At 45.4% G+C, this 26,194-nt stretch overlaps 1 protein-coding gene across 2 annotated transcripts in view; it reads right to left on the bottom strand.

Annotated features, from left to right (window-relative positions):
* LOC139279437 (potassium voltage-gated channel subfamily KQT member 1) overlaps window positions 1-26,194 on the bottom strand; it is an 838,442-nt gene that overhangs the window by 196,113 nt on the left and 616,135 nt on the right. For both annotated transcript variants that reach the window (XM_070898561.1, XM_070898562.1), the window contains exon 15: window positions 23,811-23,872. In XM_070898561.1, coding sequence (XP_070754662.1) covers window positions 23,811-23,872 — 62 coding nt within the window. The remainder of the gene's footprint in view (window positions 1-23,810; window positions 23,873-26,194) is intronic.

Here is a 26,194-nt window from a genome sequence, read left to right on the forward strand (position 1 = left end):
ATGTGTTTTTAACATGATTTCACTCGTGGCGTTATACAATGTGCACAAATTAAAGTTGTTTATCAAGTAAAAACCTAAACTCTGCAGATGCTGGAAATCGGGAAGTAAAACAGAAGAGGCTGCAAACACTCAGCAGATCAGGCAGCATCCGCGGAGAAAGGAAGATAGGGTTAATGTTTCAGGACAACAGTGCTGATGGAAGGTCATCAACCTGAAATGTTAACCCTACCTTCTTCAAGTGGTCTCCTCTACCCCATCCACAATGTTAAGGCTAGCAGCCTCCTGTTAACTCTGCATTTAACATGATGTTAGCTCTTGCTCTATCACCGTAACCGTGGCTTCTGCCAGACCTCAGAGGGTGGCAGAGCGGGAGCAGCTCAGAGGGAGTGCTCGTTGGTACCACTGTCGTCTCTGAGTCAGAAGCTTGTTGGTTGAAGCTCAAGACTGAAGAAATACTGCCCTGTCAGAGTTAAGCAGAGGCTCCATCTGTCCCCTGAGTTGGATGTAAACGATCCGACGGCACTATTCAAAGAACAGAGGAGTTTTCCCAACGTCCTGGCCAATATTTATCCCTCGAACAACACCGAAAAAGAAGACAAAAGCAAAATACTGCGGATGCTGGAAATCTGAAATAAAAACAGGAAATGCTCAGCAGGTCAGACAACATCTGTAGACATACTGTCTGAACTGCTGAGCATTTCCAACATTTTCTAGTTTTATTACCTAATAAAGATGATCTGGTCACTTATCACATTGCTGTTTATGGGAGCTTGCTGTGTACAGATTAACTGCAACGTTTCCCTACATTACAACAGTGACTACACTTCAAAAGTACTTCATTGGCTGTAAAGCACTTTTGGACATCTTGAGGTTGTGAAAGGCGCTATATAAAGGCATTTCTATTTTCCTTTAACAGTGTGACTGCGAGTGACTGCCCTTGACATCAAGGCAGCATTTGACCTATTGTGGCATCAAGGAGCCCTCGCAAAATTGAAGTCAATGGGAATCAGGGGGAAACTCTCTACTGGCTGGAGTCATACCTAGCTCAAACGACGATGGTTGTGATTGTTGGAGGTCAATCATCACAGCCCCAGGACATCGCTGCAGGAGTTCCTCAGGGCAGTGTCCTAGACCCAACCATCTTCAGCTGCTTCATCAATGAGCTTCCTCCCATCATAAGGTCAGAAATGGGGTTTGTTCCCTGATAACGGCAGTGTTCAGTTCCATTCGCAACTCCTCATAATGGAATAGTCCTTGCCTACATGCAGCAAGACCTAGACGACATTCAGGCTTTGGCTGATAAGTGGCAAGTAACATTCACGCCACACAAATGCCAGGCAATGACTATCTCCAACAAGCGAGAGTCTAACCACCTCCCCTTGACATTCAACGGCATTAACATCACCGAATCCCCCACCATCAACATCCCGGGGGTCACCATTGACCAGAAACTTAACTGGACCAGCCACATAAACACTGTGGCAACAAGAGCGGGTCAGAGACTAGTTATTTTGTGGTGAGTGTCTCACCTCCCGACTCCCCAATGCCTTTCTACCATCTACAAGGCACAAGTCAGAAGTGTGATGGAATACTTTCAACTTGTCTGGAAGAGTGCAGCTCCAACAACACTCAAGAAGCACTTCCAAAACCCACGACCTCTGCCACCTAGAAGGACAAGGGCAGCAGGCGCATGCCTGCAAGTTTCCCTCCAAATTACACACCATCCTGACTTGGAAGTATATCGGCGTTCCTTCATCGTCGCTGGGTCAAAATCCTGGAACTCCCTCCCTAACAGCACTGTGGCAGTACCTTCACCACGGTTCAAGAAGGCAGCTCACCACCATCTTCTCAAGGGCAATTAGGGATGGGCAATAAATGCTGGCCTTACCGGCGATGCCCACATCCCAGATTGCGAGTCAAAAGCCAATGAGCAGAGCTATGCGCACGTGTTTACTTCCCCGTGCGGGATTCTAATGTGAGTGGGCGGTAAGCCCAGGATGCCCGTGCTCATCAATCTTCCAGAGATCCCTCGGTGCAGTTGGTATTACTATTTTACATGGGGGGGGGGAAATGTTTGTGTGTAGCACACAGTGGATTTGTTAAATGTGATGTGATGAGTGAGAAATGGGGAGCATCGTGATGAACATTAAAACTATATTAAGTACATGTTAGTTGCAGAAATCTCCTGTAATCTGCCACTCCCGACTTTCTGTGAGAACCCACTCAGTCAGAATAACACATAATCGGGAATTTCAACACATCCACCTGGACTGAAGCTTAAGCTTCTAGCCCCTTCAGATTAATGATCCCATTCAAAGCGTTTCAGAGCGTTCGCTGAACTGAGGTTGGTGGGGGGATCATTTTTTTACTGTTTAGTCACGGTGTAAGCCAGTAGATTTGCATTTTTGTGTTTGCATTTACAAAACAGACAGCCGTTTCACCCCCCTCCCTAAATTTACCCCCCACATAAGATAGTCATGGACACATTTACACCACGCTGAGTGGTCTCTGGAAGATTGTTGAGAGGGTGCAGCCAGGGTTACACTGCTCACTCACATTACTCAGGTAACTCAGAGCCCCTTTACTAGTGGCAGTGGGCCCAGGGGCACAGCTCCGCTCATTGGCATTTTGGCCGACAGTCATTGCACATTAAAGGGGTACAGACCATGAAAAGGTGGTTTATGAGCTCTGTCGTTGTGTCTATTTACAAACACAGCGCTTGACGAGGTAAATCGTGCTGAAATCATGCTTCATGGCGGCACTTTTAAGAATGTAAAAATAAGAAATAGGAGCAGGAGTAGGCCATACGACCCCCCCAGCCTGCTCCGACATTCAATAAGATCATGGCTGATCTTCGACCTCGACTCCATTTTCCTGCCCGATCCCTATGTCCATTGATTCTCCTAGAGTCCAAAAATCTATTGATCTCAGTCTTGAATATACTCTGGGCTAGAAAATCTCAAAAATTCACAGCCCCATCTCAGTGCCAAATGGCCGACCCCTTATCCTGAGATATTTTGTGTGTCTGCTTGTGCTCTCTCACCACCAACCCGAGAAGACAAATGATCAACTGCTCTTTCATAAAGACAATAATAATTAAGCATTTTTTTTAACTAAAATGGGAATTAGGATTATGGATTTCTCGCACTCCATTTAAGCAGTATGATCATTAGATAACCAAGGAATCAAATTACTCATACTAGTTACATAAAGAAGACAGTACCAGCGACAGTGGCCTATGGTTGGATGATCCAACTCCCTCGAGTTTAGTAGCCATCTGCAGACTTGCCTGCAGATATTAAGAGACAATAAAAGATGTCCATCAGTAGCAGCAACTAATGGGACGATGTTCACCATTTCACGCTGTCAACCACATCAAAAGGATTATCAAATCGTTCTGTAGATCATAGTACTGCAAAAACATCTGTTCTTAGCACCATGCTAATGAGCCATAGCCAGTACCAGTAGTAATCCAACACAAGGAAATGCCCAGCCTATCAGCTGGCCCAAGACATGAGAAACCTACAAGCCAGCACCAGAACTGATCTATAGAGTCAGTGCCAGCCCTATCCCTGTACAATGAAATGCCCAGTATAGTCAGTGCCAGCCCTATCCCTGTACAATGAAATGCCCAGTATAGTCAGTGCCAGCCCTATCCTTGTACAATGAAATGTCCAGTATAGTCAGTGCCAGTACTAGTCCTGTACAATGAAATGTCCAGTAGTCAGTGCAAGTACTAGTCCTGTACAATGAAATGTCCAGTTAAGTCAATGCCAGCCCTATCCCTATACAATGAAATGCTCAGTATAGTCAGTGACAGCCCTATCGCTGTACAATGAAATGCCCTGTCTAGTCAGTGACAGCCCTATCGCTGTACAATGAAATGCCCAGTATAGTCAGTGCCAGCCCTATCGCTGTACAATGAAATGCCCAGTATAGTCAGTGCCAGCCCTATCCCTGTACAATGAAATGCCCAGTATAGTCAGTGCCAGCCCTATCCCTGTACAATGAAATGCCCAGTATAGTCAGTGCCAGCCCAATCGCTGTACAATGAAATGCCCAGTATAGTCAGTGCCAGTACTAGTCCTGTACAATGAAATGTCCAGTATAGTCAGTGCCAGTACTAGTCCTGTACAATGAAATGCCCTGTCTAGAACTAATCTGTCAGAATTAAATGGTCAGTTTACAGAAGTAGTGTCAGCACTGATGTGACAAAGCAACTCGACTGTGGGCATCTAGAGCATGTGAACACACTGCAATGCATGCTCATGCCAGCTGCCTTGCTGAATTTGGGCATATTTGTTTAAAATAACTACAAATTCACAATCAGCTGGGGGGCGGGGGAGAGAGGCAGAGAAGTAACAACTCAACATGTTGTTTTAATCCAAATTATTTGTAGTGGTTGTAAAATTAAGCCAATGAAATTGCACGCCACATTGGTTTCGTTAACATTATTAGTGTGCTGAAGTTTTCAAAAAAAGAGGGAGGCTGTTGCCGAGCAATTCGACTACAAAGCGGCTGCTTTTCAGGCGCTAACTGGCCTACTAAGCTCCCAAAATGGCGGGCATGAGGGGCGCACACAAGTCCGGCAAGAAGTGCACCACCCACCATGTTGGATGAGGTAGATGCGCTGGCAGCAGGAACAGCCAGAATAGTTTATTCAAATTAGGCTCGTGTGTCTTGCAGAACCCATTTTCAATTGATTTTCAATTGCCACAGGGCCTTACTTACCACGTAGTGAACTTGCACAGCACAACGTGGCACTAACTGGCCGAAAAGCCCCCGTACTTACCTGAAATGGAACCAGGAGTAGCAGGAGTGCTCCTAATGAGCCCATATTAAAATAATGTGGGTCACTCCTTCCTCCCACAGACCACCAACTCAGCTAATCGCTCTCCCTACACCCCCCCCCCACCCTCAGCCACCGATCACTCTCCCCTCCCCCCCCGCTCACCAATCACTCTCCCCTCCCCTCCCCCTCCTCCCCCCATTCACTGATCACTCCCCCCTCCCCCCCACTCACTGATCACTCTCCCCTCCCCCCACCGCTCACTCTCCCCCCCCCCGCTCAACGGTCACTCTTCCCTCCCTCCACCGCTCACTCGCCCCCTCCCCCACCCCCGCTCACTGATCACTCTCCCCTCCCCCCACTGCTCATTCTCCCTCCCCCCTCGCTCACCAATCACTTGCCCCCCTGCCCAAAGCTACCAATTGCTGCCGTCCCCCTCCGGCCCAAGGCCCAATCACTTGCACTTTCCTCACTTACTCGAGGGCTGCAGTAACGGCAGCAGCAGCCCAATTTTTTACGACGCTTCACCGGCAGCTTTGCGCAATTTGGCGTCTTCATGGAAAGGCCAAATATTGGCAGTGTCTCGGACCTCATCGGCGCCCAGGGCAAATTTCTCGGCCTGTGTGTAGCTGAACCATATAGAACAGAAGGTTCTAGATTAAATTCCCAGTCACTGATCTTAGTCGGGGCAGCAGTCTGAATGTGACAACTGGCCTGAGTACCTCTGGGGTTGGAGAAGGAAAACTCCTGCTCAATGATACAGTGGCCTCTGCTTCCCTTTGCTCAAATAGTCAGCTAAAACTATCTAAGGTTACATTAAAGCTCACTCACCCTGGAGTGCAATCAGCATCCATGCAAATGGAGCCTAACAGAAGTCACTAGCTTTGGGAAAAGGGAGCGTGCCAGTGGGGAAAACAAGAACAGGGGCAGAGAGCCCATGAGTGAGTGAGTGTCTGAACTCTGTAGTTAAGCTCGAGTCTTCCAGATCAAGTATATTGCCATAAGCTCAATATGAGTAAGGGACATGGGTGCTTTCTTTGGAAGATGAGTGGACATTTTACACATGTTTTTGTTTTAAATGTTTTCTTAAATTACTATTTGAGTGATTAAATTGTGCTTGTGGACTGGGTCTAATGTGTTAACTGCAGCGAGAGACCATTAAGCACAGATGTTACACAGCAACACGACCAATTAATTATTTAACAATGCAGTAGTTCATTGAAGAACTTCTCCAGGAATATTAACCCCTTTAGGTCCAGAAAGAACTGTGCAATGTTATAATTTGAAAACAGGGCCGTCTTCCCACTGACAGCCACTCTCCACCCCTGTCACACTGATTTAATGTTGCATACCACAAGTCAACAGTGCAAACCAAAATCAGCACTTAACTGCGACATCTGCTGCACACACTGCCACCTCACGTGTGTTTTTAATTTTTTAATGTTTTTTCCCACCGGTTTTCTAACCTCCTCTCCTCTCCTGCAGACATCGAATGCCTCACAGTTTAGGAGCGGCAGTCAGTCCCCAGTAAACTCGCCAAGGCACCTCAAAGTTCAGCTCAAAACTAGATGGCGGGGCCTTGTTCGAGAGAAAAACATCAAACAAAAGGAGCTTTACCCTCTTTGTCTTACACTCTTGCTTTTCAATTATAATTCATGCCGCCTTTCGGATGAGACGTTAAACCAGGGCCCCGTCTACCCTCCTGTCTGCCCTCTCAGGTGGAAGTAACTGATCCCATTGCACTATTTCGAAGAAGGGAAGAGGAGTTCACTCTAGTGTCCTGACCAATAATCATTTCTCAACAGATATCATTAAAGCAAATGATCTGGTCATTATCACATTGCTGTTTGTGGGACCTTGATGTGTGCAAACTGGCTACCGTGTTTCCCACATTACAACAAGTCATTTCACTTCAAAAGTACTTCATTGGCTAGAAAGGGCTTTGGGACATACTGAGGTCATGAGAAGCTCTATACAAATGCAAGTTCATTCTTTCTGGAACCAGTTTCTTTTGAAGTTTCAGTTGACAGTGAATGTCGGCAGGCTATTCAACAGTGGGTGACATCACAGCCAAGCCTAATCCTGTCCTCAGTCACGGAACATTGATGGGCACTTTCAACAAAGGTTCAAAGGTTGCCAGATAGTGAGGAAGAAACCTGGGCAAAAATTATTTTCCAAAATCGTGGCTGTTGAATCCAACTGTAGCTTCCCTACAACCATCCCAGCTAAGACCAACTAACAACACAGACCGGCGATGGGATCTGGGACATATATGATCTGTATTGCTCAGACTGGATCAACTGGGCTTGTATTCACTGGAGTTCAGAAGAATGAGAGGGGACCTCATAGAAACGTTTAAAATTCTGACGGGGTTAGACAGGTTAGATGCAGGAAGAATGTTCCCAATGTTGGGGAAGTCCAGAACCAGAGGTCACAGTCTAAGGATAAGGGGTAAGCCATTTAGGACCGAGATGCGGAGGAACTTCTTCACCCAGAGAGTGGTGAACCTGTGGAATTCTCTACCACAGAAAGTTGTTGAGGCCAATTCACTAAATATATTCAAAAAGGAGTTAGATGAGGTCCTTACTACTAGGGGAATCAAGGGGTATGGCGAGAAAGCAGGAATGGGGTACTGAAGTTGAATGTTCAGCCATGAACTCATTGAATGGCGGTGCAGGCTAGAAGGGCCGAATGGCCTACTCCTGCACCTATTTTCTATGTTTCTATGTTTACTGGATAAATCTCACTTAGCCATCACGGCAGTGTTTGTCCAAGTTTTGATACAGGCTTTAAATAGCAGGGATGTGACCAATTAGAGCTGTGCTCACTGTCCTTAGCTCCTTATTTCTTGACCTCAATCTTCCCTCACTGTCACTTAGTCTGACATTTCCCACCTTTTGCTATCTCACGCTTCAGGCTCAACCACAGCTTCTTAATCTAGCACATGCCACTCTCCCTCGTAGCATTCAATACTCCTGCAGTGTAAATTCGAGGTTTTGAGGGACTGAGATCCAATGTAGGTCTTGGCGGTGTGGTGTGATGGGCAATGCTGACTTGGTGTTGGGTAGGTTGCTTGCAGGCAGCAGTTTCTTCTCCCGCAGTCTCCTGTTGAGACCACAGACGTAACACTGAGTTCATCAAAACCAAACTGGGGGTGGGAGGGTTAAATCACAACTATGATTTGGAAATTCCAGAAAAGCATTTATTGAAACAATCTTGGAGATTAATGGAAGATGAGTCATGTGTGTTTCCTGCAGATATCGCCCAAGTACCCAACATTGACATCAATACTTTACCACCAGATCAACACATATTGCACAAATCTCAGTTGTTACGGCTGAAGAGTGAGAGTGCCTGGAAAAGGTGTCAGCTGTGGTTCAGTGGGTAGCACTCTCGCCTCAGAGTCAGAGGGTTGTGGGTTCGTGCCCTGCCCCAGAGATTTGAGCACATAAATCTGGGCTGATACTCCAGTGCAGTGCTGAGGTTGTGCTGCTCTGTCGGAGGTGCCATCTTTCGGATGAGACGTTAAACTGAGGCCCCGTCTGCCATCTCAAGTGGGCGTAAAAGATCCCGCGGCACGAGTGTTCCCAAGTGGTCTGGAGGCCCCAATCAGGCCCCTTGCTGGCTTTTACACGGAAGAAACCGCACATGTGAAAATTTGAATAGGCCGCAGCGCCAGTTAAAGGGACCGAACACAGAAAACAAAATTAGACGAAACATTGCATGGCACTATTTTGAAGAAGAGCAGGAGAGTTCTCCTCGGTGTCCAGGCCAATATGTATCCCTCAACCAACGTCCCTAAAATAGATTATCTGGTCATTATCACATTGCTATTTGTGGATGTTTGCTTGTGCGCAAATTAGTTGCTGTGTTTTCTGTATTACAACAGTGACTACACTTCAAAAGTAATTCATTGGTTGTAAAGCACTTTGGGACGCCCTGAGTTCCTGAAAGGTGCTATAAAAATGCAAGATCTTTCTTTTCTCAGCTCCTGCCACACCTCACTCAACTCATTGCCGCCGAGATCCAGTCACCACTGAGCAACACTTCAACACCGCACTCGTTTCTGGTTGGCAGGCACTTACACTAATGTAGCGAGCAACAAGTTTAGAAACACTCCCCTCCCCAACGGTTAAACTACAAGAGGTGCTCATGGAGTAAACTGTACAGGGCATCAAGTAATTGTTTTTTCTCCCCCAGTTCAAAGACAGCATGGACCAGCCCCAGACAGAATGGATCTTCCCCAGACAGCATGGATCGTCCTCAGACAGCACTGACTAGCCCAGACAGCACGATCCGGCCGAGACAGCATGGACCTCCCCAGACAGTCCGGATCTCCCCAGACAGTCTGGACCTCCCCCAGACATCCCAGATCTCCCCTGACAGCACAAGAAAACTCACATCAAAATCTGGAACACTTTCCCCTCCTCCCTAATCAATAAATTAGTGCATTTAAAATTGGGACCCACGCTGAAAACAAGCTCAACCAAGTGTTAACATTGGACTGAGTGCCTGTGGACTCGGGGGGGGGGGGGGGGTGGCGGAGGAAATGGGAGGGGGGAATGAATCAACCTGTGCTGCTGATTGCTTTCTTGTGATGCCTGCTGTAAAGTATGTGTGCGTGGGGATGCTGGGAAAGAACAGGATCACAGCGAGCCACAGATACCTCTCCCACAAATGAATAATCGGCTTAAACTCAAGCGTCGGAAGAACTAGCAATGGGGGAAGGGGCAAGTACGTGAGGTACCATGGGACTGCTGGGGCCCATGCAACCGAAGCGTAGTAAGATATCAAGAGTCAGGGTGGGCGTGGCCCGAAAATCTGTGGGTTCTGCAATCCGGGCATAAATGTGCCCGGCAGGCTCTCTAGGGTCTGAGGTAACGTCCCTAATCGGCATTTTTCTGGCGGGTCCTTACCCGACTACGGACGTTACCTCAGGAGGCCACCACCTCAGGGGGCCGCCATTGCGAAAGGGGCCAGGTAATATGGTGCTGGAAAGCTGGGAGAGGTGATTAAAATTTGTGGCCCACCAGCTCCTGTTGCAAGAGGCCAGGAAAACAAATCAGGTAAGTAAAAAACATTCTTAGGGCATGCAGGCCAGGGCTCCGGTCTCACATCCAAGGAGGCCAGTCTCTCCCAACGTGTTGGCCGCAGGGCAGGGCCAAGGCTAGCCAGGCAGCCCCTCCTCTGACACAAGACCATGTTTGGTGCAGACCGATGTTCCACCTCAGTAAGACCCCGTGCAAAGTAGCAGACCAGGCCGGGGCCAGAGGCATATGCGACTGACAGTAGGTGCGCACTGAAAGGGCTGTGAGATTTTGGGCCCGTGCCTTCAGTGCAGGAAGAAGGAAAAGGCAAGGGAATGGCCGAGTTCCGTGCTAATCAGCTGTCAGACTCAATGATAACAGAGGGGAGGGGAGAAGGCCCCTTATCACAGTGTATCATCGGAATGGTGTCTACATTATAGAGCATCGCTCAATTGCTGATGCAGAACGCTGTAAAGCTTTGACACATTTTACATTTCATTATCTTGAACCACGTTTATCTGAGCACTTTATCTATGGTAACCACAGAATACCAAGTTGAACAGTGGAAATCTCACAGCTCTAGCATGTAGCTCACTAGTTGCAGCTCACTTACAACCATTAATCAACAACAGCGCCAGTCAGCATTTACAGTGCACAGCTCATTCAGGTAATTTTGCAAGGCTTCTTTTAATTAGCTGACATACATATATTTCATGCAGTTCTCAACAACCAAATACAGTTTCCCATTGATTTTATTCCCACTGTCCCACAACAAAACTGGGTGATCAATATCTCACGTGCAGAAACTGGAATGCGATTGGGTAATCAATATCACATGGCACAGGTACTGAAGTGTGATTGGATAATCAATAATCACAGTGCAGATACTGGAATGTGATTGGGTAATCAATATCACACAGCACAGATATTGAAGTATGCTTGGGTAATCAATATCACACAGCACAGATACTGTAGATTGTTTTGCTGATTTTTAAGTAAAGTGTTTTGACAATTTGCCCGGTTGTAAGGTAATGAGATAATATAAGTCAAATTCAATCCTTCGCAGAACATATTCTTTGAGAGTATCAGCAAAAGCCCTGCCCCTCTTTAATGAAATTAAATTTGAACAAAGACTTAGTTCAATAGGGACCTGGTAGTTGGGTAGGTCGCTGAAAGCCTGCTCATGTCAAATGGGATGATAATAATTGCAGCACTCAGACTCAGTGCTGGCCTGACATGAAGATACTCGAAAGTCCACGGGGGTTTCCAGGTGCAGTGGGGAACCCACACTAAACAAAGAGCACGCTCTGTGATAACTGCAAGGCTGCAGCAGCATGTGGTACAGAGTAACTTTACCCAGGCTCTGACATTATTCAATGAAACCAGACAGATCCCAGAGGAGAGGGAGACTGGGGGAGACGGTGAGGGTGGGTGGAGATGAAGAATCAATTCAATGAATGCTCCCGCAGTGCTGAGGTGTAATTTAACCGTGCAGCTGTATTATCTGCACCACCAAGGTTTTTATTGGAACAGGAAATGTTATCAGGGTTTGGATACTGAGGAAATCACACGCATTGTGTTTGTGAATGAGCCTCTGTTTTATTTATTTATATATATTATATATATGTATGTGTGTCTATATGTTTGTAAGCATCCTGGACACCTCTATTTTCTTGGCAGGTCTATTATAAATACCATGTCAACTTTTGTTCTGAAAGGCACTAAATAAATGTAAATTTTTTCTTTCTGTACCAGAACATTATCTGATGGATCCCAGGAAGCAAAAGAACAATGTATATCTTATGTTTAGAAAAACTCACCTTAAATACCAAGTTCACTTTCTGTATTGGTATTTAGAGTGAGGTATGAAAGAGTTGAGAATCCACACCATTTACAGTGATATTCAGATCAACATAATAAAGATTGCTATGTTCGCAGTAGCATTTGGAGCAACTGTGGTTGGCTACTCCTGGTACTAATCTGAAATAGCAGTGTCTACCTACACTGGTATCTGAAATAACTTTGGCTGCCCCTTGTACCACTCCAGGGTCTTCAGTGTTTATACTAGCATAAGGTCTCTTCTCTTAGGTGGGCCCTCGTATCGAGGATGACTTGCTTCCACGCCAAAAAGGGATGAGTTCACAGGTGTTTCAATGAAGGATCTAATATTCCAGGTCCCGAACTACATGTTAAAGGGTGGAAGATGCCTGTGCATGGATTTTTTTAACGTGTGTTGGCTGTTGCACACCAGCCACCACATGGGCTTGACAGTCTTGGTCCAGGGTCAAGGACTAACCAAACGACTGGAGATCAGCTCTGCCTAATGGACCTAGTGCACATACATATCGCAGTGTAGGCTGGCCCATGCTGCACCTGGGCCCTCGCCTCTTCTGGGCCCCGAACTCAAGCCTCTCCTGGTCCCCGATCACATTGCTCTGCAATCTCTCGTCGCTCCTTTGCCCCGACCTCACCGCTCCTGCTGTACCTGCCCACGCTCCAATCACAGGTAGGGGCCATAAAAGGCAAGCGGCCCTGGAACCAGCATGGCGGCGTACCACCTCAGGGAGCAGCGCGAGCTGGTGCAGGAGAACGGCGTCTTGGAGGAGGGCGACTGGATTGAACGTCACCATAACCCGGGGTAGCATATGGTGGCCATTTTGTAACAGTGAGACCCCACAAACAGCATCTGGGTGAATGATTTGTGTTGATTGATTGTGGGTTGAATGTTTGCCGGGACACCACGGGAACCTTTCTGTGAGATTTCCAACATCCATCCAAATGGTCAAACTAATCTTGTTTTAATATTTCATCTACAGTGTCACCCTAGAATTCTGATGTGTGGCTTGAATCCATGATGATCTAACTCAAAGGCTAGAGTGCTTGTCCATCTAAGATATCAGCCATGAGTCAGAGGTTGTGGGTTCAAGCACTAGTCCAGAGACTTGAGGACAAAGTCTAGGCTGACACTGCACTGTTGGATATATGGCATCTTTTGGATGAGATATTAAACCAAGGTTCCATCTGCCCTGGATGTAAAAATTCCCATGACATTATTTGACGAAGAGCAGGGGAGTTCTCCTGCTGCCGTGGCTAATATTTATCCACTGATCAACATCACTAAAACAGATTATTTGACCATTATCTCATTGTTGTTTGTGGGAGCTTGCTGTGTGCAGATTGGCTGCCATGTTTCCTACATTACAACAGTGACTGCACTTTAGAAGTATTGGAGTGGCTGTAAAATGATATTGTCTTCATGATGTCATAAAAGTTACTATATTAATGTAAATCCTTTCCTTTCTTATTGACATTCATAATCTTGCCACTTCCTCTAAGCTCAGAGCGAGCTCCCACATTGTCTCTATTGCCAAAACTGCCCCCAAGAAGCTTTACTTCTTCATACCAAGTAATTACCTTCCCCTCAAAAAGCCTTAGCTCTCTATAAATCCGAGGTCTATCCAAGACTTGAATCCTGCTCTTTTATTTAGAATATTTATCCCTCAAGCAACATCACTAAAATAGATTATCTGGTCATTATCCCATTGCGGTTTGTGGGAGCTTGCTGTGCGCAGGTAGGGCAACAACTCTGTCGCACCAACTCCCTGACTGTGCTCCGTTTGAGCACAGTTCCTTTTTGAGAGCTTGGGACTGCTGAATTTGACCCTTTACTTGATTGTCGGCCATAGTTTTTCAAACTGGGTTCTGAGGGAGTCCACGAGGTGATTATATTTCTATTTGGCTGGCAATAGACTTCTGTATTTTTCTCCATTGTTAGCATAACCTGATTATTTCTGTTGTATATTAATAACAAATGTTTTCTGCAGTGATAACATTATTTTCCTTTCAGTTCCTGGCACTGTTTTTCAGACGTTTCACAGAAAGTGCGTCAATATTTGCAGGATTCCCTCGCACAGTTTGAAAATCATTCATTCAGAACTGCGTGCACCCACTTAATGGAGGCAAGGTACAGAGGACTGTTTTATTACCATCTGAGCTCTGGAACAGGTCTCATTCACTGCCACAAACTTGCTGGTGTAAACGTAGCATTTGCTTTCATCTTGTTTGCCCAGCAACTAAACTATTCACTGTACAGAATATCTAAATTTCCACTATTTGTCTGTGTCTTTGAGAAACAGGACATGAAGGAGACGTTGCGTTGCTTTGAGAATAAAAATGGATCTATGTTTTGAGTTTGTTTATAGAGGAAATCCTCACTTGTATTAAACTAACAACATGACTTGGATACCCAAGGACAAGAATTTGTTGATGTGTGCTCAGTTAGTTGTGCCAGTCTGCACTGTTGGATGCTAAGTCCCTAGCGATGGGTGGAGTTGAGCAAAACTCCCATTTCAGGCCACTCCACGCAAGAGGAGTGCAGCTAACAGCAAGTTTGAACCCTATCCATACACAGAACAGTTTCACAGCTGGTGTGCATTGCTCATGACCTACAATGACCTATTGGTCTTGCGAACTGTATAATGAATCATCCACTAATGACCCACAATCACCTAACAAACCTTGCTGGATGTAATACAAGGTACGAATAAAGGCATAACAAACACTGCAAACTAAGTTTGTTGGACTAAACCAAAAGGAGGTTGATGGCCATCTTACTGCAGACTCTTCCTTTACAAAATTAGGTTTTGGTTAGATGGCTGCTGCGGTTTATTCTGATGCAGTTGAATTTTGCAGAATACTCTGACGCAAAGTCAGACTTATCGGCATCTTTGGTTGGGTAAATGTTTGGGAGGGCACTAGGGCTCTGTGAAAGTCTGATTCTGAAGCTGCTGTGCAATCAGGATGGAGTCCACCTCCAAAGTGTTGAAAGGTTGGAACCTGGTGTCTCCTGTAGTGAAAAGCAAAGTGCTGAAAAGGTTTGAAATCAGCAACCTAGCCAAGACCTTTGGAAAGAGTGATGTGCAATCCGGGTGAGTGACAGGGTGGGTAATCGCTGAAACTTGGGAGCACAGCAACATGCACATGTCGAAGAATGATGGCTGGGAGAGAGGGGGGAGTAGGCTGATAGTGGAGAGCTGCTTGGGAAAGGCAGAACATTATGATGGGGGTGCAGATGGCAAACGTTGAGGGAGAGGTGCAGATGGCAAAGAGTGAGAACAGAAACCTGCATTTATGCAGTGCCTTTCATGACCTGCGAACGCCCCAAAGCGCTTTGCTGCCAATCAATTACTTTTGAAGCACAGCCACTATAGTAATGTAGGCAAACACAGCAGTCAATTTGCACACAACAAGGTCCCACAAACAGCAATGATTTATCTGTTTTTAAGTATTGGTTGAAGGATAAAAGTTGGCCAGGACACCGGGAGAACCTCAGTGCTCATCTTTAAATAGTGTCATGGGATCTTTTGTGTGCACTTGAGAGGGCAGTTTAACATCTCACCTGGGAGACAGCACCTCTGACAATGCAACACTCCCTCATTCGTGCACTGCAGAGTCAGCCTAGATTATACACTCAAATCTTTGAAGTGAGGCTAGAACCATAATTGTAAACAAGCAACCTTCAATACACAACAATAAGTAAGGAGCAGGCAGGGGATTCAAAGACAAGCCTGAGGAACAGGGCTGTTTAGGAGACTGTTAAGCAAAGGCATTATTGGAAAGATGTTTAACAAGAGGTAAAATAAATGAGGGAGTGGAGGGAACCTTGAACCAGACTGAACAAGGTAGAAAGCATGCAGAAAATGGAAAGTAAAAACTGGATGCAATAAATTTAAAAGATCTGTTGAAGAAAAAAACAAAGGGAATATTTTTAAACTGACTTGGGCGGGTACGGGGCGTGTCGAGTTGGACTTCTGTTTTGCTACGAGACTGATTTTACTTTCAATTGAAGTCAATGAAGAGTAATATTGGACGGGGTGTAAAACCATCGTTCCACCCTATCGCGTTAGGTTTCCCGCCCATCGCATTTGGCTAAAATTATCCCCGATGAGTAAACTTTTCCATAGATGTATTATAGTGAAGTGCACTCTACTTAAATCAAGCCTGTTAACCACAAAGTATATGCGTGGATTTATAAATCATTATTATTTTGTTTTCACAAATAAATATCTGGTGAATGTTCATGTACCTAATTCAACTTTAACCGGAAGTGTCTCTCGCCTATGTCACTGGTGATGCAAGGGATATTCTGCTGCCGTGCTGGGAGCTGTGCCCGTATGCTATTTAAAGACAAGCGGAATAAAATGATGTTATTTCATGCACTGAGCTGTAATGACGGATGTGATATACTGGAAAATGCTCAGCAGCTGACCCACAGTTTCAAAACAGCTGACGAAGCTCAAGCCCCACCCCCCCCAGGAAAAACTGACAACCACAACTCCAGACCAACCCTGGTTGTAAACCTAGCACATGAAAACAGTCAGTTACACGGCCTTGTAGCCGAAGCTGTAGTTATATGCAGTGTTCCTTCACTTGCATTGGAGGAAAGGAAGCATAAACATGAAAACGTGCAGAGGGAAATCCAAATGCGGAAGGGACAAGATTGGTGGTGGCATTTCAAGGGGAATCCAGGACATATTTAGAACATCTACATTTCAGTAATGGTTAATTTTAAACACTTTTATACTTCACAATTAATAGATTTTAAATTAAATATTAATAGATTGTGATTATTTTTTAGATCTACTATCTATGCCATTTGGATCTTCAACTGATCAATCAGACTGCTGCCCTCCACCCCACTTCACTAAGGCACTATACTTCCTGCAGACCCAAATCACAGTACCCTACCCCAACTCTCCACTCCTGGCTTTCGAATCAGGTCTGTTCTTGAGTTGTCAGCTTTGTGAGGCTGCGTCAGCTTTTTGAGGTTCTTTGTTGACGTTTGCCGTTTTTCCAGTTTGCCGTGTTTGTTCCTGCTGCCATGAGGATTCCTGCAGAGGCCGGAACCACTTCCGTTAGCAGAAGGGTAGGTGTGATGGTGATGGAAGTGGTCTTGATCCAAGTTGATCTTTGTCTGTGAAGGTGAACTGGGCCCCCAAAATGTCCAGGTCAAATATGGTTGGTTAGCATAACATAACATCAACTCATCAATAATTCCAAGTCAGAGCAACTACAAGTTAAAAACTATTCATAGTGGAAGGCTTGATTTGTTGGTGATTTTTTTTTAAAAAAAGGAATCGTACTCAGAAAATCGGGGCTCCACCTGACCCAGGCAAGGTGGGGAAAAGACAAGAGAAAGAAGTAGTAGAACAGAAGTAAATTAAAGCTTAGCTAGATCTGAAATATAGCAGTATTCACTTCATACTGAGCTGGGAGTTAAACTGTGAAATTAACTTCTTAGGGCTGCATTTTCGACTCTTGCGTGCCTTGTTTGCGCCCCGGCGGGATGGTAAATGCTGTTTTGGGGCGTTTTGCTGGGCATCCAGGTTTTAGTGCCCGGCTGGTAAATTCAGCTCATGGTTTGTGGCAGAGCAAAAACTTACCGCCCCGCCTCCAGTTTCACTGAGATCATGATGTATATCTTTGTGCATTGCTCCGCTAGTGCCATGGATGCAAAATGTGGCCTTAACGCCTCATTTAACACCCGCCCCAGGAAACATCTGAAAAACCAAGTGTTCCCAGGGAGCAGCAGACAGTATTGGCAGCATTTTTAAATGGAGGGATGAGGATCCTACATCGCAGATCACATCAACTACAACGATTGCGCGCACCACGCTGCGTGAAGCTCCGACTTGCAAACAGCACTTTTATCTGCCATTACAGTGTCATTACAACTTCAGTGAGAGAATTTAATGAGAGCATTACTAGTTCACCAGTGTATCATGCTCCATGCTATTGCCAAGCGGCCTCAAGCTAGAAGAAGGGCTCTTGGCCATGTCGGCCCACGGACGAGGAGAGGCTGAAGACGTCTTGGAGGATGGGTTTTACCGGCACCAACGCTCGCTGATGAGGTTGATGTAGAGGAGCCTGGCGATGCCCCCATTGGATAGCCACAAAATCCATGGGGGAGGCAGTGTGGCGATGCTGCCGGACCAAGAGTCGCACGTCGCTAGCTCATAAAGGACCAGCTCTCCTTAATGCAGGAAACTGAGGAATGGGGCTAATACTGGACACACTATGTGCCCGCATAAAGGCACATCTTCGGTGAACGTTGGAATGATGCACAAGACACCAATGGCAAATGATGAATCATAAATCTTACTGCAACAAAGTCACAAAATTTTCCCCCACAAAATAAACCCTAACCCTAAATGCATACAATATACGTTATGTTGCGGGGCACTAAACAACAATGAAACTTTTTTAATGGCGCGATTTTCGGCTAGGGCGCACAAAGTCCATTGTGTAACGCCTGATTTAATGCCCCCGATCATGGATCTTCATTTTTTGTCCAATTTCCCAGTCCTTTTTCAGGTGGTATCTTTACCACCCCGCCACAATTAACGCCCCAAAATCGGGAAAGCCGAAAATCCAGCCCTTAGATCTTAGAGTTCCCAAGGTCAACTACCCCAAACTTTACTACAACATCTTCCATATGAGGCCAACTGCCCAGCACCATATCATACCGCTGTTTAAAGACAGGCAATTAGCCATAGCTACCCAGTAGTACTGCTTACAGGGTAGATTTTGATTAATCCCATCCCTTGAACAGTGGCATGATATGGTGCTAGACTAGGGTTGTCAACCATCCCAGATTGCCCTGGAGTCTTCAGGAATGAAAGATTCATCTCCAGGACACTGCCGCAAGCAACCAGGGAGAAAAATCATCGGGGCATTACAACATTTTTTGTATTTTTCATTTTCATTCGTTAGTTATAAAAATATTGGAGAAGGATAAAAAAAAAGGGCTGAGAAGCTGGGTGGGGTGCTTGGTGGTGGGACGTTGCATGATGAAACCTCCAAGAATAGGTCCAACCAGAATTGGCGACCTTATGCCAGGTGAGGCAACTGCTCTACCATACTACACTACGGTTGACTGTCCATTGCAGCACTATCATCATCATAGGCGGTCCCTCGAATGAGGATGACTTGCTTCCACGAGTTCACAGATGTTTCAACGAACGACCTGATTTTCCAGTCCTAAATTCCAATTGAAAGGATGGAAGATGCCTGTGTGTGTATTTTTTTAACGTGTGGTGACCATTGCACACCAGCCACCACACGGGCTTGACAGAGCTCGGCTTTTATCCAGTGGCAAGGGTTAACCAGGACGACTGGAGACCTGCTCTGCTGCACAGAACGAGTGCGCACACATATCGCAGCGTCTTTTGTTAATAATGTCTGATTATACACATTCAAAAAAACAAAACTGTTTCTGACTCCGCAGGAAATAAAGGAGGAATAATGGGGCAGAATTTGCTGTCAAAGTAACGGTGAGGCTAATGGCGCCAAAGTATCCGTTAAGCTGCACTATACCACTGCCCATAACTACACAATTCCATGCTGCTCACATGAACACTAACTACAGCAGACCATGTGAGGTTGGCTGCCCTTCAATAGGCTGTACCACTGACCTGCTACACACCATCCACAAGAAGCCCGTCGCCACATCACATTCCACTGCACACCCTTGTCCCAAAGGTGAAATGAGCATTATCCCTCAGCACCAACCAGACCCCAAAAAAATGTTTTAATACCTATACAGTGACACAAAGGGAGATCAACAAGGCAATAGTCAGTAAGAATTAATTCATTTTTGGTACATTAATGGTTGGACAATGACATTTCCACAGGCCAAAACAAAGGGTAACCCTATTAACTGGTACAGAAAACTTCAACACACCGAATCGCTGAATAGATTACTCAAGCAAAAAATAAAGGAGGAAATAAGAAAAAATATTTGAAAAGTTATCTTTGGATCTTTCACTGGACAAGGAAGTAGTTGCATATATTAAAGAAAACATTACAAGTATTCTATGTTAACTCGCACAATCATAATCAGAAGATTTGCAAGGGAGATTTGGCCTCTAAATCAAGGGCATGCACTAACCGAGGACCACAATCTGGCACTGTGACTCACACAAGGTCAACTCTCATAGACTTCTCCATTAGAAAGACATTGTGTGTGCTTAGATTTTTTTTAAATTTAAAAAAAAATTCTCGGCAACATCCCCAGAGCTGGTGGACTGATTTCAAGCCACAAGCCCAAAGGGTAGTGGGCTTGCTGAGAGGCCTGCAAGTGAAAGGAGATGGGTCCTGCATCATGTCATGAACCCCTCTGATTATTAAAGCCAGACACACAGAGAGTGAGCAAGTGGCAAATGAGTAGCCAGGGCGAGGGGTGGTACTAGAGAGAGCGAGCTATGGAAAGCAAGCATGTGAAGGAGAGGTGGCACGAGACGGTGTGACATAGGGAAAGAGAGCGAGTGAAGGAGAGGGGTGGAGAAAGGGGAAGAGAGATATGGAAAGAGAGCGAGTGAGGCAGAGGGGTGAAGAATGAGAAAGAGAGATATGGACAGAGAATGAATGAGGGAGGGGTAACATGAGTGAGAGAGCGAGAACAAGAGAGATGGGAGTGAGTGAGAACACAGGAAGAAAACAATGTAAGCTTGAGGGCAGAAAGCTTTTAAATAAAGTAATGTGATAATAGAGGGAATGATATCAACTCTCAATTCCCAACAGAACCAGAAATGGCAAGATTTCTGTCGTTTTCTACACGTATCAAATAATATTCTTCTACAGTCCTTCTGCTTCAAAAAAAAACATGACGCACATTGTTCAGAAGCAATCAGGGGCAGTGCCGATCAAACACATCCTCACGTAGCTTATGCACCTTTAAACTCATGGTGCTTCCTAGAATTGATTAGTGAACAATTACACAGAATTGTGCAGGGACTATTAGGCTCCTGGCCAAGTTCCATGGAACTAAGTCCCACTTGTCTGCGCATTGTGTTTTACAAGTCTCCTCCACACTCTGCTGCCTGTGATCTTTACTGGGACTTTCCCCATTACACACTTCCTCTGTGATCTCTATGGGCGGCACTAAGTTGTTCTGTCTGTGTTTTTAAGAGGTGGGGGAGGGGAGCTTTTAAAAATTTTACTTTCACTGTTATTCCTTATTTTTAAGATAATTGGCAAAAGAACCAGAGGGGGAGGCGAGGATTTTTTTTAATGCAGCAAGTTGTTATGATCTGGAATACACTGCCTGAAATGGAGCAGATTCAATAATAACTCTCAACAGGGAATTGGATAAATACTTGAAAAGGGCTGTGGGGATAGAGCAGGGGAGTGGGGCTAATAGGATAGCTCTTTCAAAGGGCCGGCACAGGCATGATGGGCTAAATGGCCTCCTCCTGTGCTTAAGATTCTATGATTCCTCTTCTTCGGAGTTTCCTTGCATCATGTTCTGCTTGAGAAGGTTGGTAGACTCCCTGGGGGAAAACTTAACTTAACCCATCTGTCAGGAAACTGACAGCATCTAGTGCAACGCTGCTTTTACACCCCACACACTCAATGGAGAGTAATATTGGATAGGGTGTAACAGCAGAATTCCATCCCATCCCATGGGTTTCCCAACCTGTCTGTTAGCTTAAAATGTATACGCCCCGCCCCTCCCCTCCGCCTCTTACAAAGTTGCTCTACAGCCTGCCACACTTAAATATACAAGCTGCCAAGCTTGCATCGTCTCCCTCCCTGCCTCCCCCTGTAACTTAGCACCTGGTTGCACCCTCCCTGCCGAGTCAGGAGGTGGTGGGTTCAAATCCCACTCCAGGCACTTGAGCACATAAATCTAGGCTGACTCACCACTGCAGTGCTGAGGGAGTGCTGCACTGTTAGAGGTGCAGTCTTTCAGATGAGACGTTAATCCAAGGCCCCGTCTGCCCTCTCAGGTGGACGTAAAAGATCCCACGGCACTATTTTGAAGAAGAGCAGGGGAGTTATCCCCGGTGTCCTGGCCATTATTTATCCCTCAATCAACATAACAAAAACAGTTTATCTGGTCAATATAACATTGCTGTTCGTGGGAGCTTGCTGTGCACAAATTGGCACCTCCGTTTCCCACATTACAAGTGACAACACTCCAAAATTACTTCCTTGGCTGTAAAGCGCTTTGAGATTCTCAGTGGTCATGAAAGGCGCTATATAAATTTAGGTCTTTCTTTCTGGTCTCCCTGATGGGACAGTGAAGGTCACAGACACACCATAGAGACAACAACGGATGAAAACAGGAAGGTTCGGCAAACTACAGTTTGGACTCCCGAGAGAGCATTTGGCTGCGAATTCAGTATGACCTCAGCGCAGTCTAAAGTAGGGGGAAATCAGTTAATGAAAAAGGAGAAGGGATACTTGGGGGATTTCCACTTAGTTTGGAATTCACCCACGAACAGAGCCGAGACCACAAAGCTCAAACATTCTGAGAAATGGCGCGAAGGACAATATTGTGATTTTTAAGCTCTTGAACTGAGATTTCTGCAGAGCTGGAAGTCCCCAAGTCGTTAGTTAAAATCTCAAGTCTTTGAAGATCACATCTGATAACAATGTAGTGGCAATACACAGTGCAGAGCACCCTGATAGGAAAGTATTGAAATCCAAATGTTTCTAAACTGCAAAAAAGAACATCCAAGGGGTTTTCTTCTCATTGCATTGCATGGAACATCTCCACAATTTTAAAATTAAAACTTTTTATTTTGTTACCCAATGGAAGGTCAGCACTGAATCACTGATGCTCTGCAACGAGTGTGAGCCAGTTATCTCACTGGAGGGCTGACAAGGTCGCAAACCGCTCTCCTCGAACTGTTAACCCACGCTGGGGTACGGTTGTACAATGCCAGTCTGCTCATCAGTCCTTCACGGTCACCATTCTTCACCAGTATGCCTAGACGGTCAGGGCAGAGTTTTACAGGCCTCCAGCAGGGCCTCGAACGCAGTGGGTGATTTAGCGGACATTTGGGTGAGCGATGCCCGTGATTTTCTGTCCACTGATTTCCATATCACGAGCGGTCCACCAGTGACTATCTGTTAAGCTGCCTGCTGCACTTGAGGCTTCGATGGTGCCCTGGAGTTCTGGAAAATTCCACCCGAAGTGTCAGCTGTAGGGCTAACAATCTGGAGTGGAAACCCTGGCAGTTTTATTTTGATCTCCCCTCCATACTTCAGGGTGCTGAAGCCAGTTATAGCATCGCACCACCATTCTGGCCGAGGTCAGTTAACTGAACACATCCAAGCTCAAATCGGAGACTTGTCTGGCTCAGTGTGAGCCCAGGTGTTGTGTTTCCTGATCAGCTGTATCCCAAGCTAGGATTATAGCCTCGTAACAACTCTTATATATCCGTTATTCAACATAATATACTTCCTGCTTTCCCGTGGCATTGCTCAGGAGAAAGTCAGAGAATATTAGGTGATTGACACATAGAACAATGTTGCACCGAGCTGCCAATGTCTTCGGACAGAGGGAGGGGTAGGGGAGAAAAATCCCTGAGCACTATCGTACCTCGCCCAGGCTTGTGTCCAACATGCTACAATGTCATACAAACAGTTCACTTGCCCCTGTAAAATGAATAGTACTTGTGCAGACATTATAACAACCTCCATAGGTTTCATATTTCATGTTTCATCGTTTCAGAATGTAGAGAACTGTGGTCTGTACGTTAGAAGCTATTTTAAGGCATATTTTTGTAATCAATGCTCAAATTCCATATCCAGCTGATGCAAACTGTGGCTGAGTGTATCCTGGGTCTACCATTAATGTCCCTTTGACTCGGCCAATGGGAAGGGAAAGAGAAGCGGTGAGCTTCCTTCATTTATCGGCCCTTCTTGGAGGAGCCTCCTGCCAGCTACTCAAAGCCAGCCCCACGGTAATAAGGCCGAGATTAGAAACTCAAGCGGAGAATTGAACGTGCACACCCACTGTCACAGCAGTGCTTCAGCACCCGGCTAAATTCTGTACAAATGTAGAAGCGAAGTGGCTGCTGTGCACATGTCAAATCCATCAAAAACGTGAAGGCAAATTCTGCTTAGTATCCAGGTATTAAGAACTCAAACGGCCAGCTGTGTGTTTACAACCTCATGAAGTGCTAATCGTAAAGCAATCTTACCTTCTCTTCTACTCTATTAAGTCTAGCTCCAATTGTGTTCTTCCCCCTGTCTTGGCTCTTTTCTGAAATATACCATGAGGAGAAGAATGAGCTCATTATTTGTTACAGTATATTTTAAATGATTTCCCAGAAAGTGGTTACGATACATTTGGATAAATATTTTTACAACTGATAAGAATAAATTGCATCACAAACCTTCTGTAACTGCAAAGCTCATTAAAGTATCAAATTCACATTTCAAAATTATTTCTTCTCACCAAAGGGTCCCTGCTGCAAACTAGATTAGTTTGCAGGCTGGAATGGGCTGTTTAGTCTTAAGACTTTACAACTGACTTGTAAGTTTGACCCCTTTAAACGGAACGCCGCAGGTAGGATGTAAAACCATCTTCTCGCCTGTGAGAGATGAGGTAAGTCTGCATTTTGTTCATGCCAGGACAGATAAGGCCAACCTAATAATAAATACTATCCAATTATGTGCAACACAAAGCAAACAAGGAGTAAAAACATATTTAAGTGGCATGGCTGAACATTTGTTTTATGGGAGAATTACTTTTGTGCGCCACTTAGCGGGAGAAGGCCTCAGTGCTGGGGGAGAGTGGATTTTCCTTTTTTTTGCAGCCAGTGTCAACACCAGGGCTGAAGGGTCAAATACAGCATGAGCTTGATGCAGAGTGAAGCTTCCTCTGCACTGCTGCAACCTCAGAATGCTCACTGCCGACTGCTTTCGTGGAATATTTCCAAAGCAGCTTTCCTTGTGGCCTCTCTGAATGAGACTGACAGTTTAGTGCCAATAAATGCAGGATAACATCTCGCTTGGGTACGATGGGTTCGTGTATAAAACTGTACACAATTTGAGCAGGCACTACACTGCCCAATATCATCTCACTTAGGAATTCTTTCCCCATTGAAGCTGGGATCCCAAATCCAAACAGAAGATTGGAGGATTTTTTCATTTCTCTCCTTTTTCTGGCCATTTTCCCCCCTCCCCTCTTCCTCTTCTCCTGAAGGCATTGGCTCCTGGCTGAGGCTGGCCACCCTCTGACACCTCATCCAGGTAGCCAGTCATCACTTGTAGGCTGAGGCAATGAGTATTGACAGGCTGTTCCACTGTGGGGCATTACAGCCAAGTCTGACCATATCCCCTTCCAATGTCCAAACACTTGTACTTTCCAACAGGGCTCACCGGATCATGAATAGGATTACTGGCCGTTTTTGCTCTCTCTAATATAACACTAATTGCAGCACTCCTATCCACCCTCCACTTAAATTTCCTCGCCTACACCCCACAGCTATCCTCTTAACACCATCACCTCATGGGCCTTGCCTTAACCGAGGTTTCTAACTTGGACAAAGCCATTACCAATTACTTCCTCGTATCTTTGCTTCAAATTCCTCGGCACTAAACCTCCACCCCTGGAACAAAGTGATCCCAATCTCACTTTCCAGCCGGATCTGGAGTGGAGAGGCATATTACCCAGTTTACATCCAGCGAAGTCAGTACAAGTCTCTCCCAATTTCTCCGAAGCTTTCCTGGCTGATCTCCCGAGTTTCACTCTTCACAAATTCCAACCCATTAAAAACTCTGTTGTCTGCATTCCATTCCACACTAAGTCATGTTCCCCTCAACCTACTCCCTATAAACTCAACTGCCTTTAACCTATATGAACAAAATGTTGAATCATTGTGGGTGGAGATTAGAGATAGTAAGGGGAAAAAGTCACTGGTGGGCGTAGTTTATAGGCCCCCAAATAATAACTTCATGGTGTGGCGGACAATAATCAAGGGAATAATAGAGGCATGTGAAAAAGGAATGGCAGTAATCATGGGGGATTTTAACCTACATATCGATTGGTCAAATCAAATTGCACGGGGTAACCTGGAGGAGGAATTCATAGAATGCATACGGGATTGTTTCTTAGAACAGTATGTTACAGAACCTACAAGGGAGCAAGCTATCTTAGATCTGGTTCTGTGTAATGAGACAGGAATAATAAACGATCTCCGAGTAAAAGATCCTCTCGGAATGAGTGATCACAGTATGGTTGAATTTGTAATACAGATTGAGGGTGAGGAAGTAGTGTCTCAAACGAACATACTATGCTTAAACAAAGGGGACTACAGTGGGATGAGGGCAGAGTTGGCTAAAGTATACTGGGAACACAGACTAAACGGTGGCACAATTGAGGAACAGTGGAGGACTTTTAAGGAGCTCTTTCCTAGTGCTCAACAAAAATATATTCCAGTGAAAAAGGGCAGTAAGAGAAGGGATAACCAGCCGTGGATAACCAAGGAAATAAAGGAGAGTATCAAATTAAAAACCAATGCGTATAAGGTGGCCAAAGTTAGTGGGAAACTAGTAGATTGGGAAAATTTTAAACAACAGC

The sequence above is a fragment of the Pristiophorus japonicus genome, chromosome 14, assembly GCF_044704955.1.
Source record: "Pristiophorus japonicus isolate sPriJap1 chromosome 14, sPriJap1.hap1, whole genome shotgun sequence".
NCBI classification, from domain to species: domain Eukaryota; kingdom Metazoa; phylum Chordata; class Chondrichthyes; family Pristiophoridae; genus Pristiophorus; species Pristiophorus japonicus.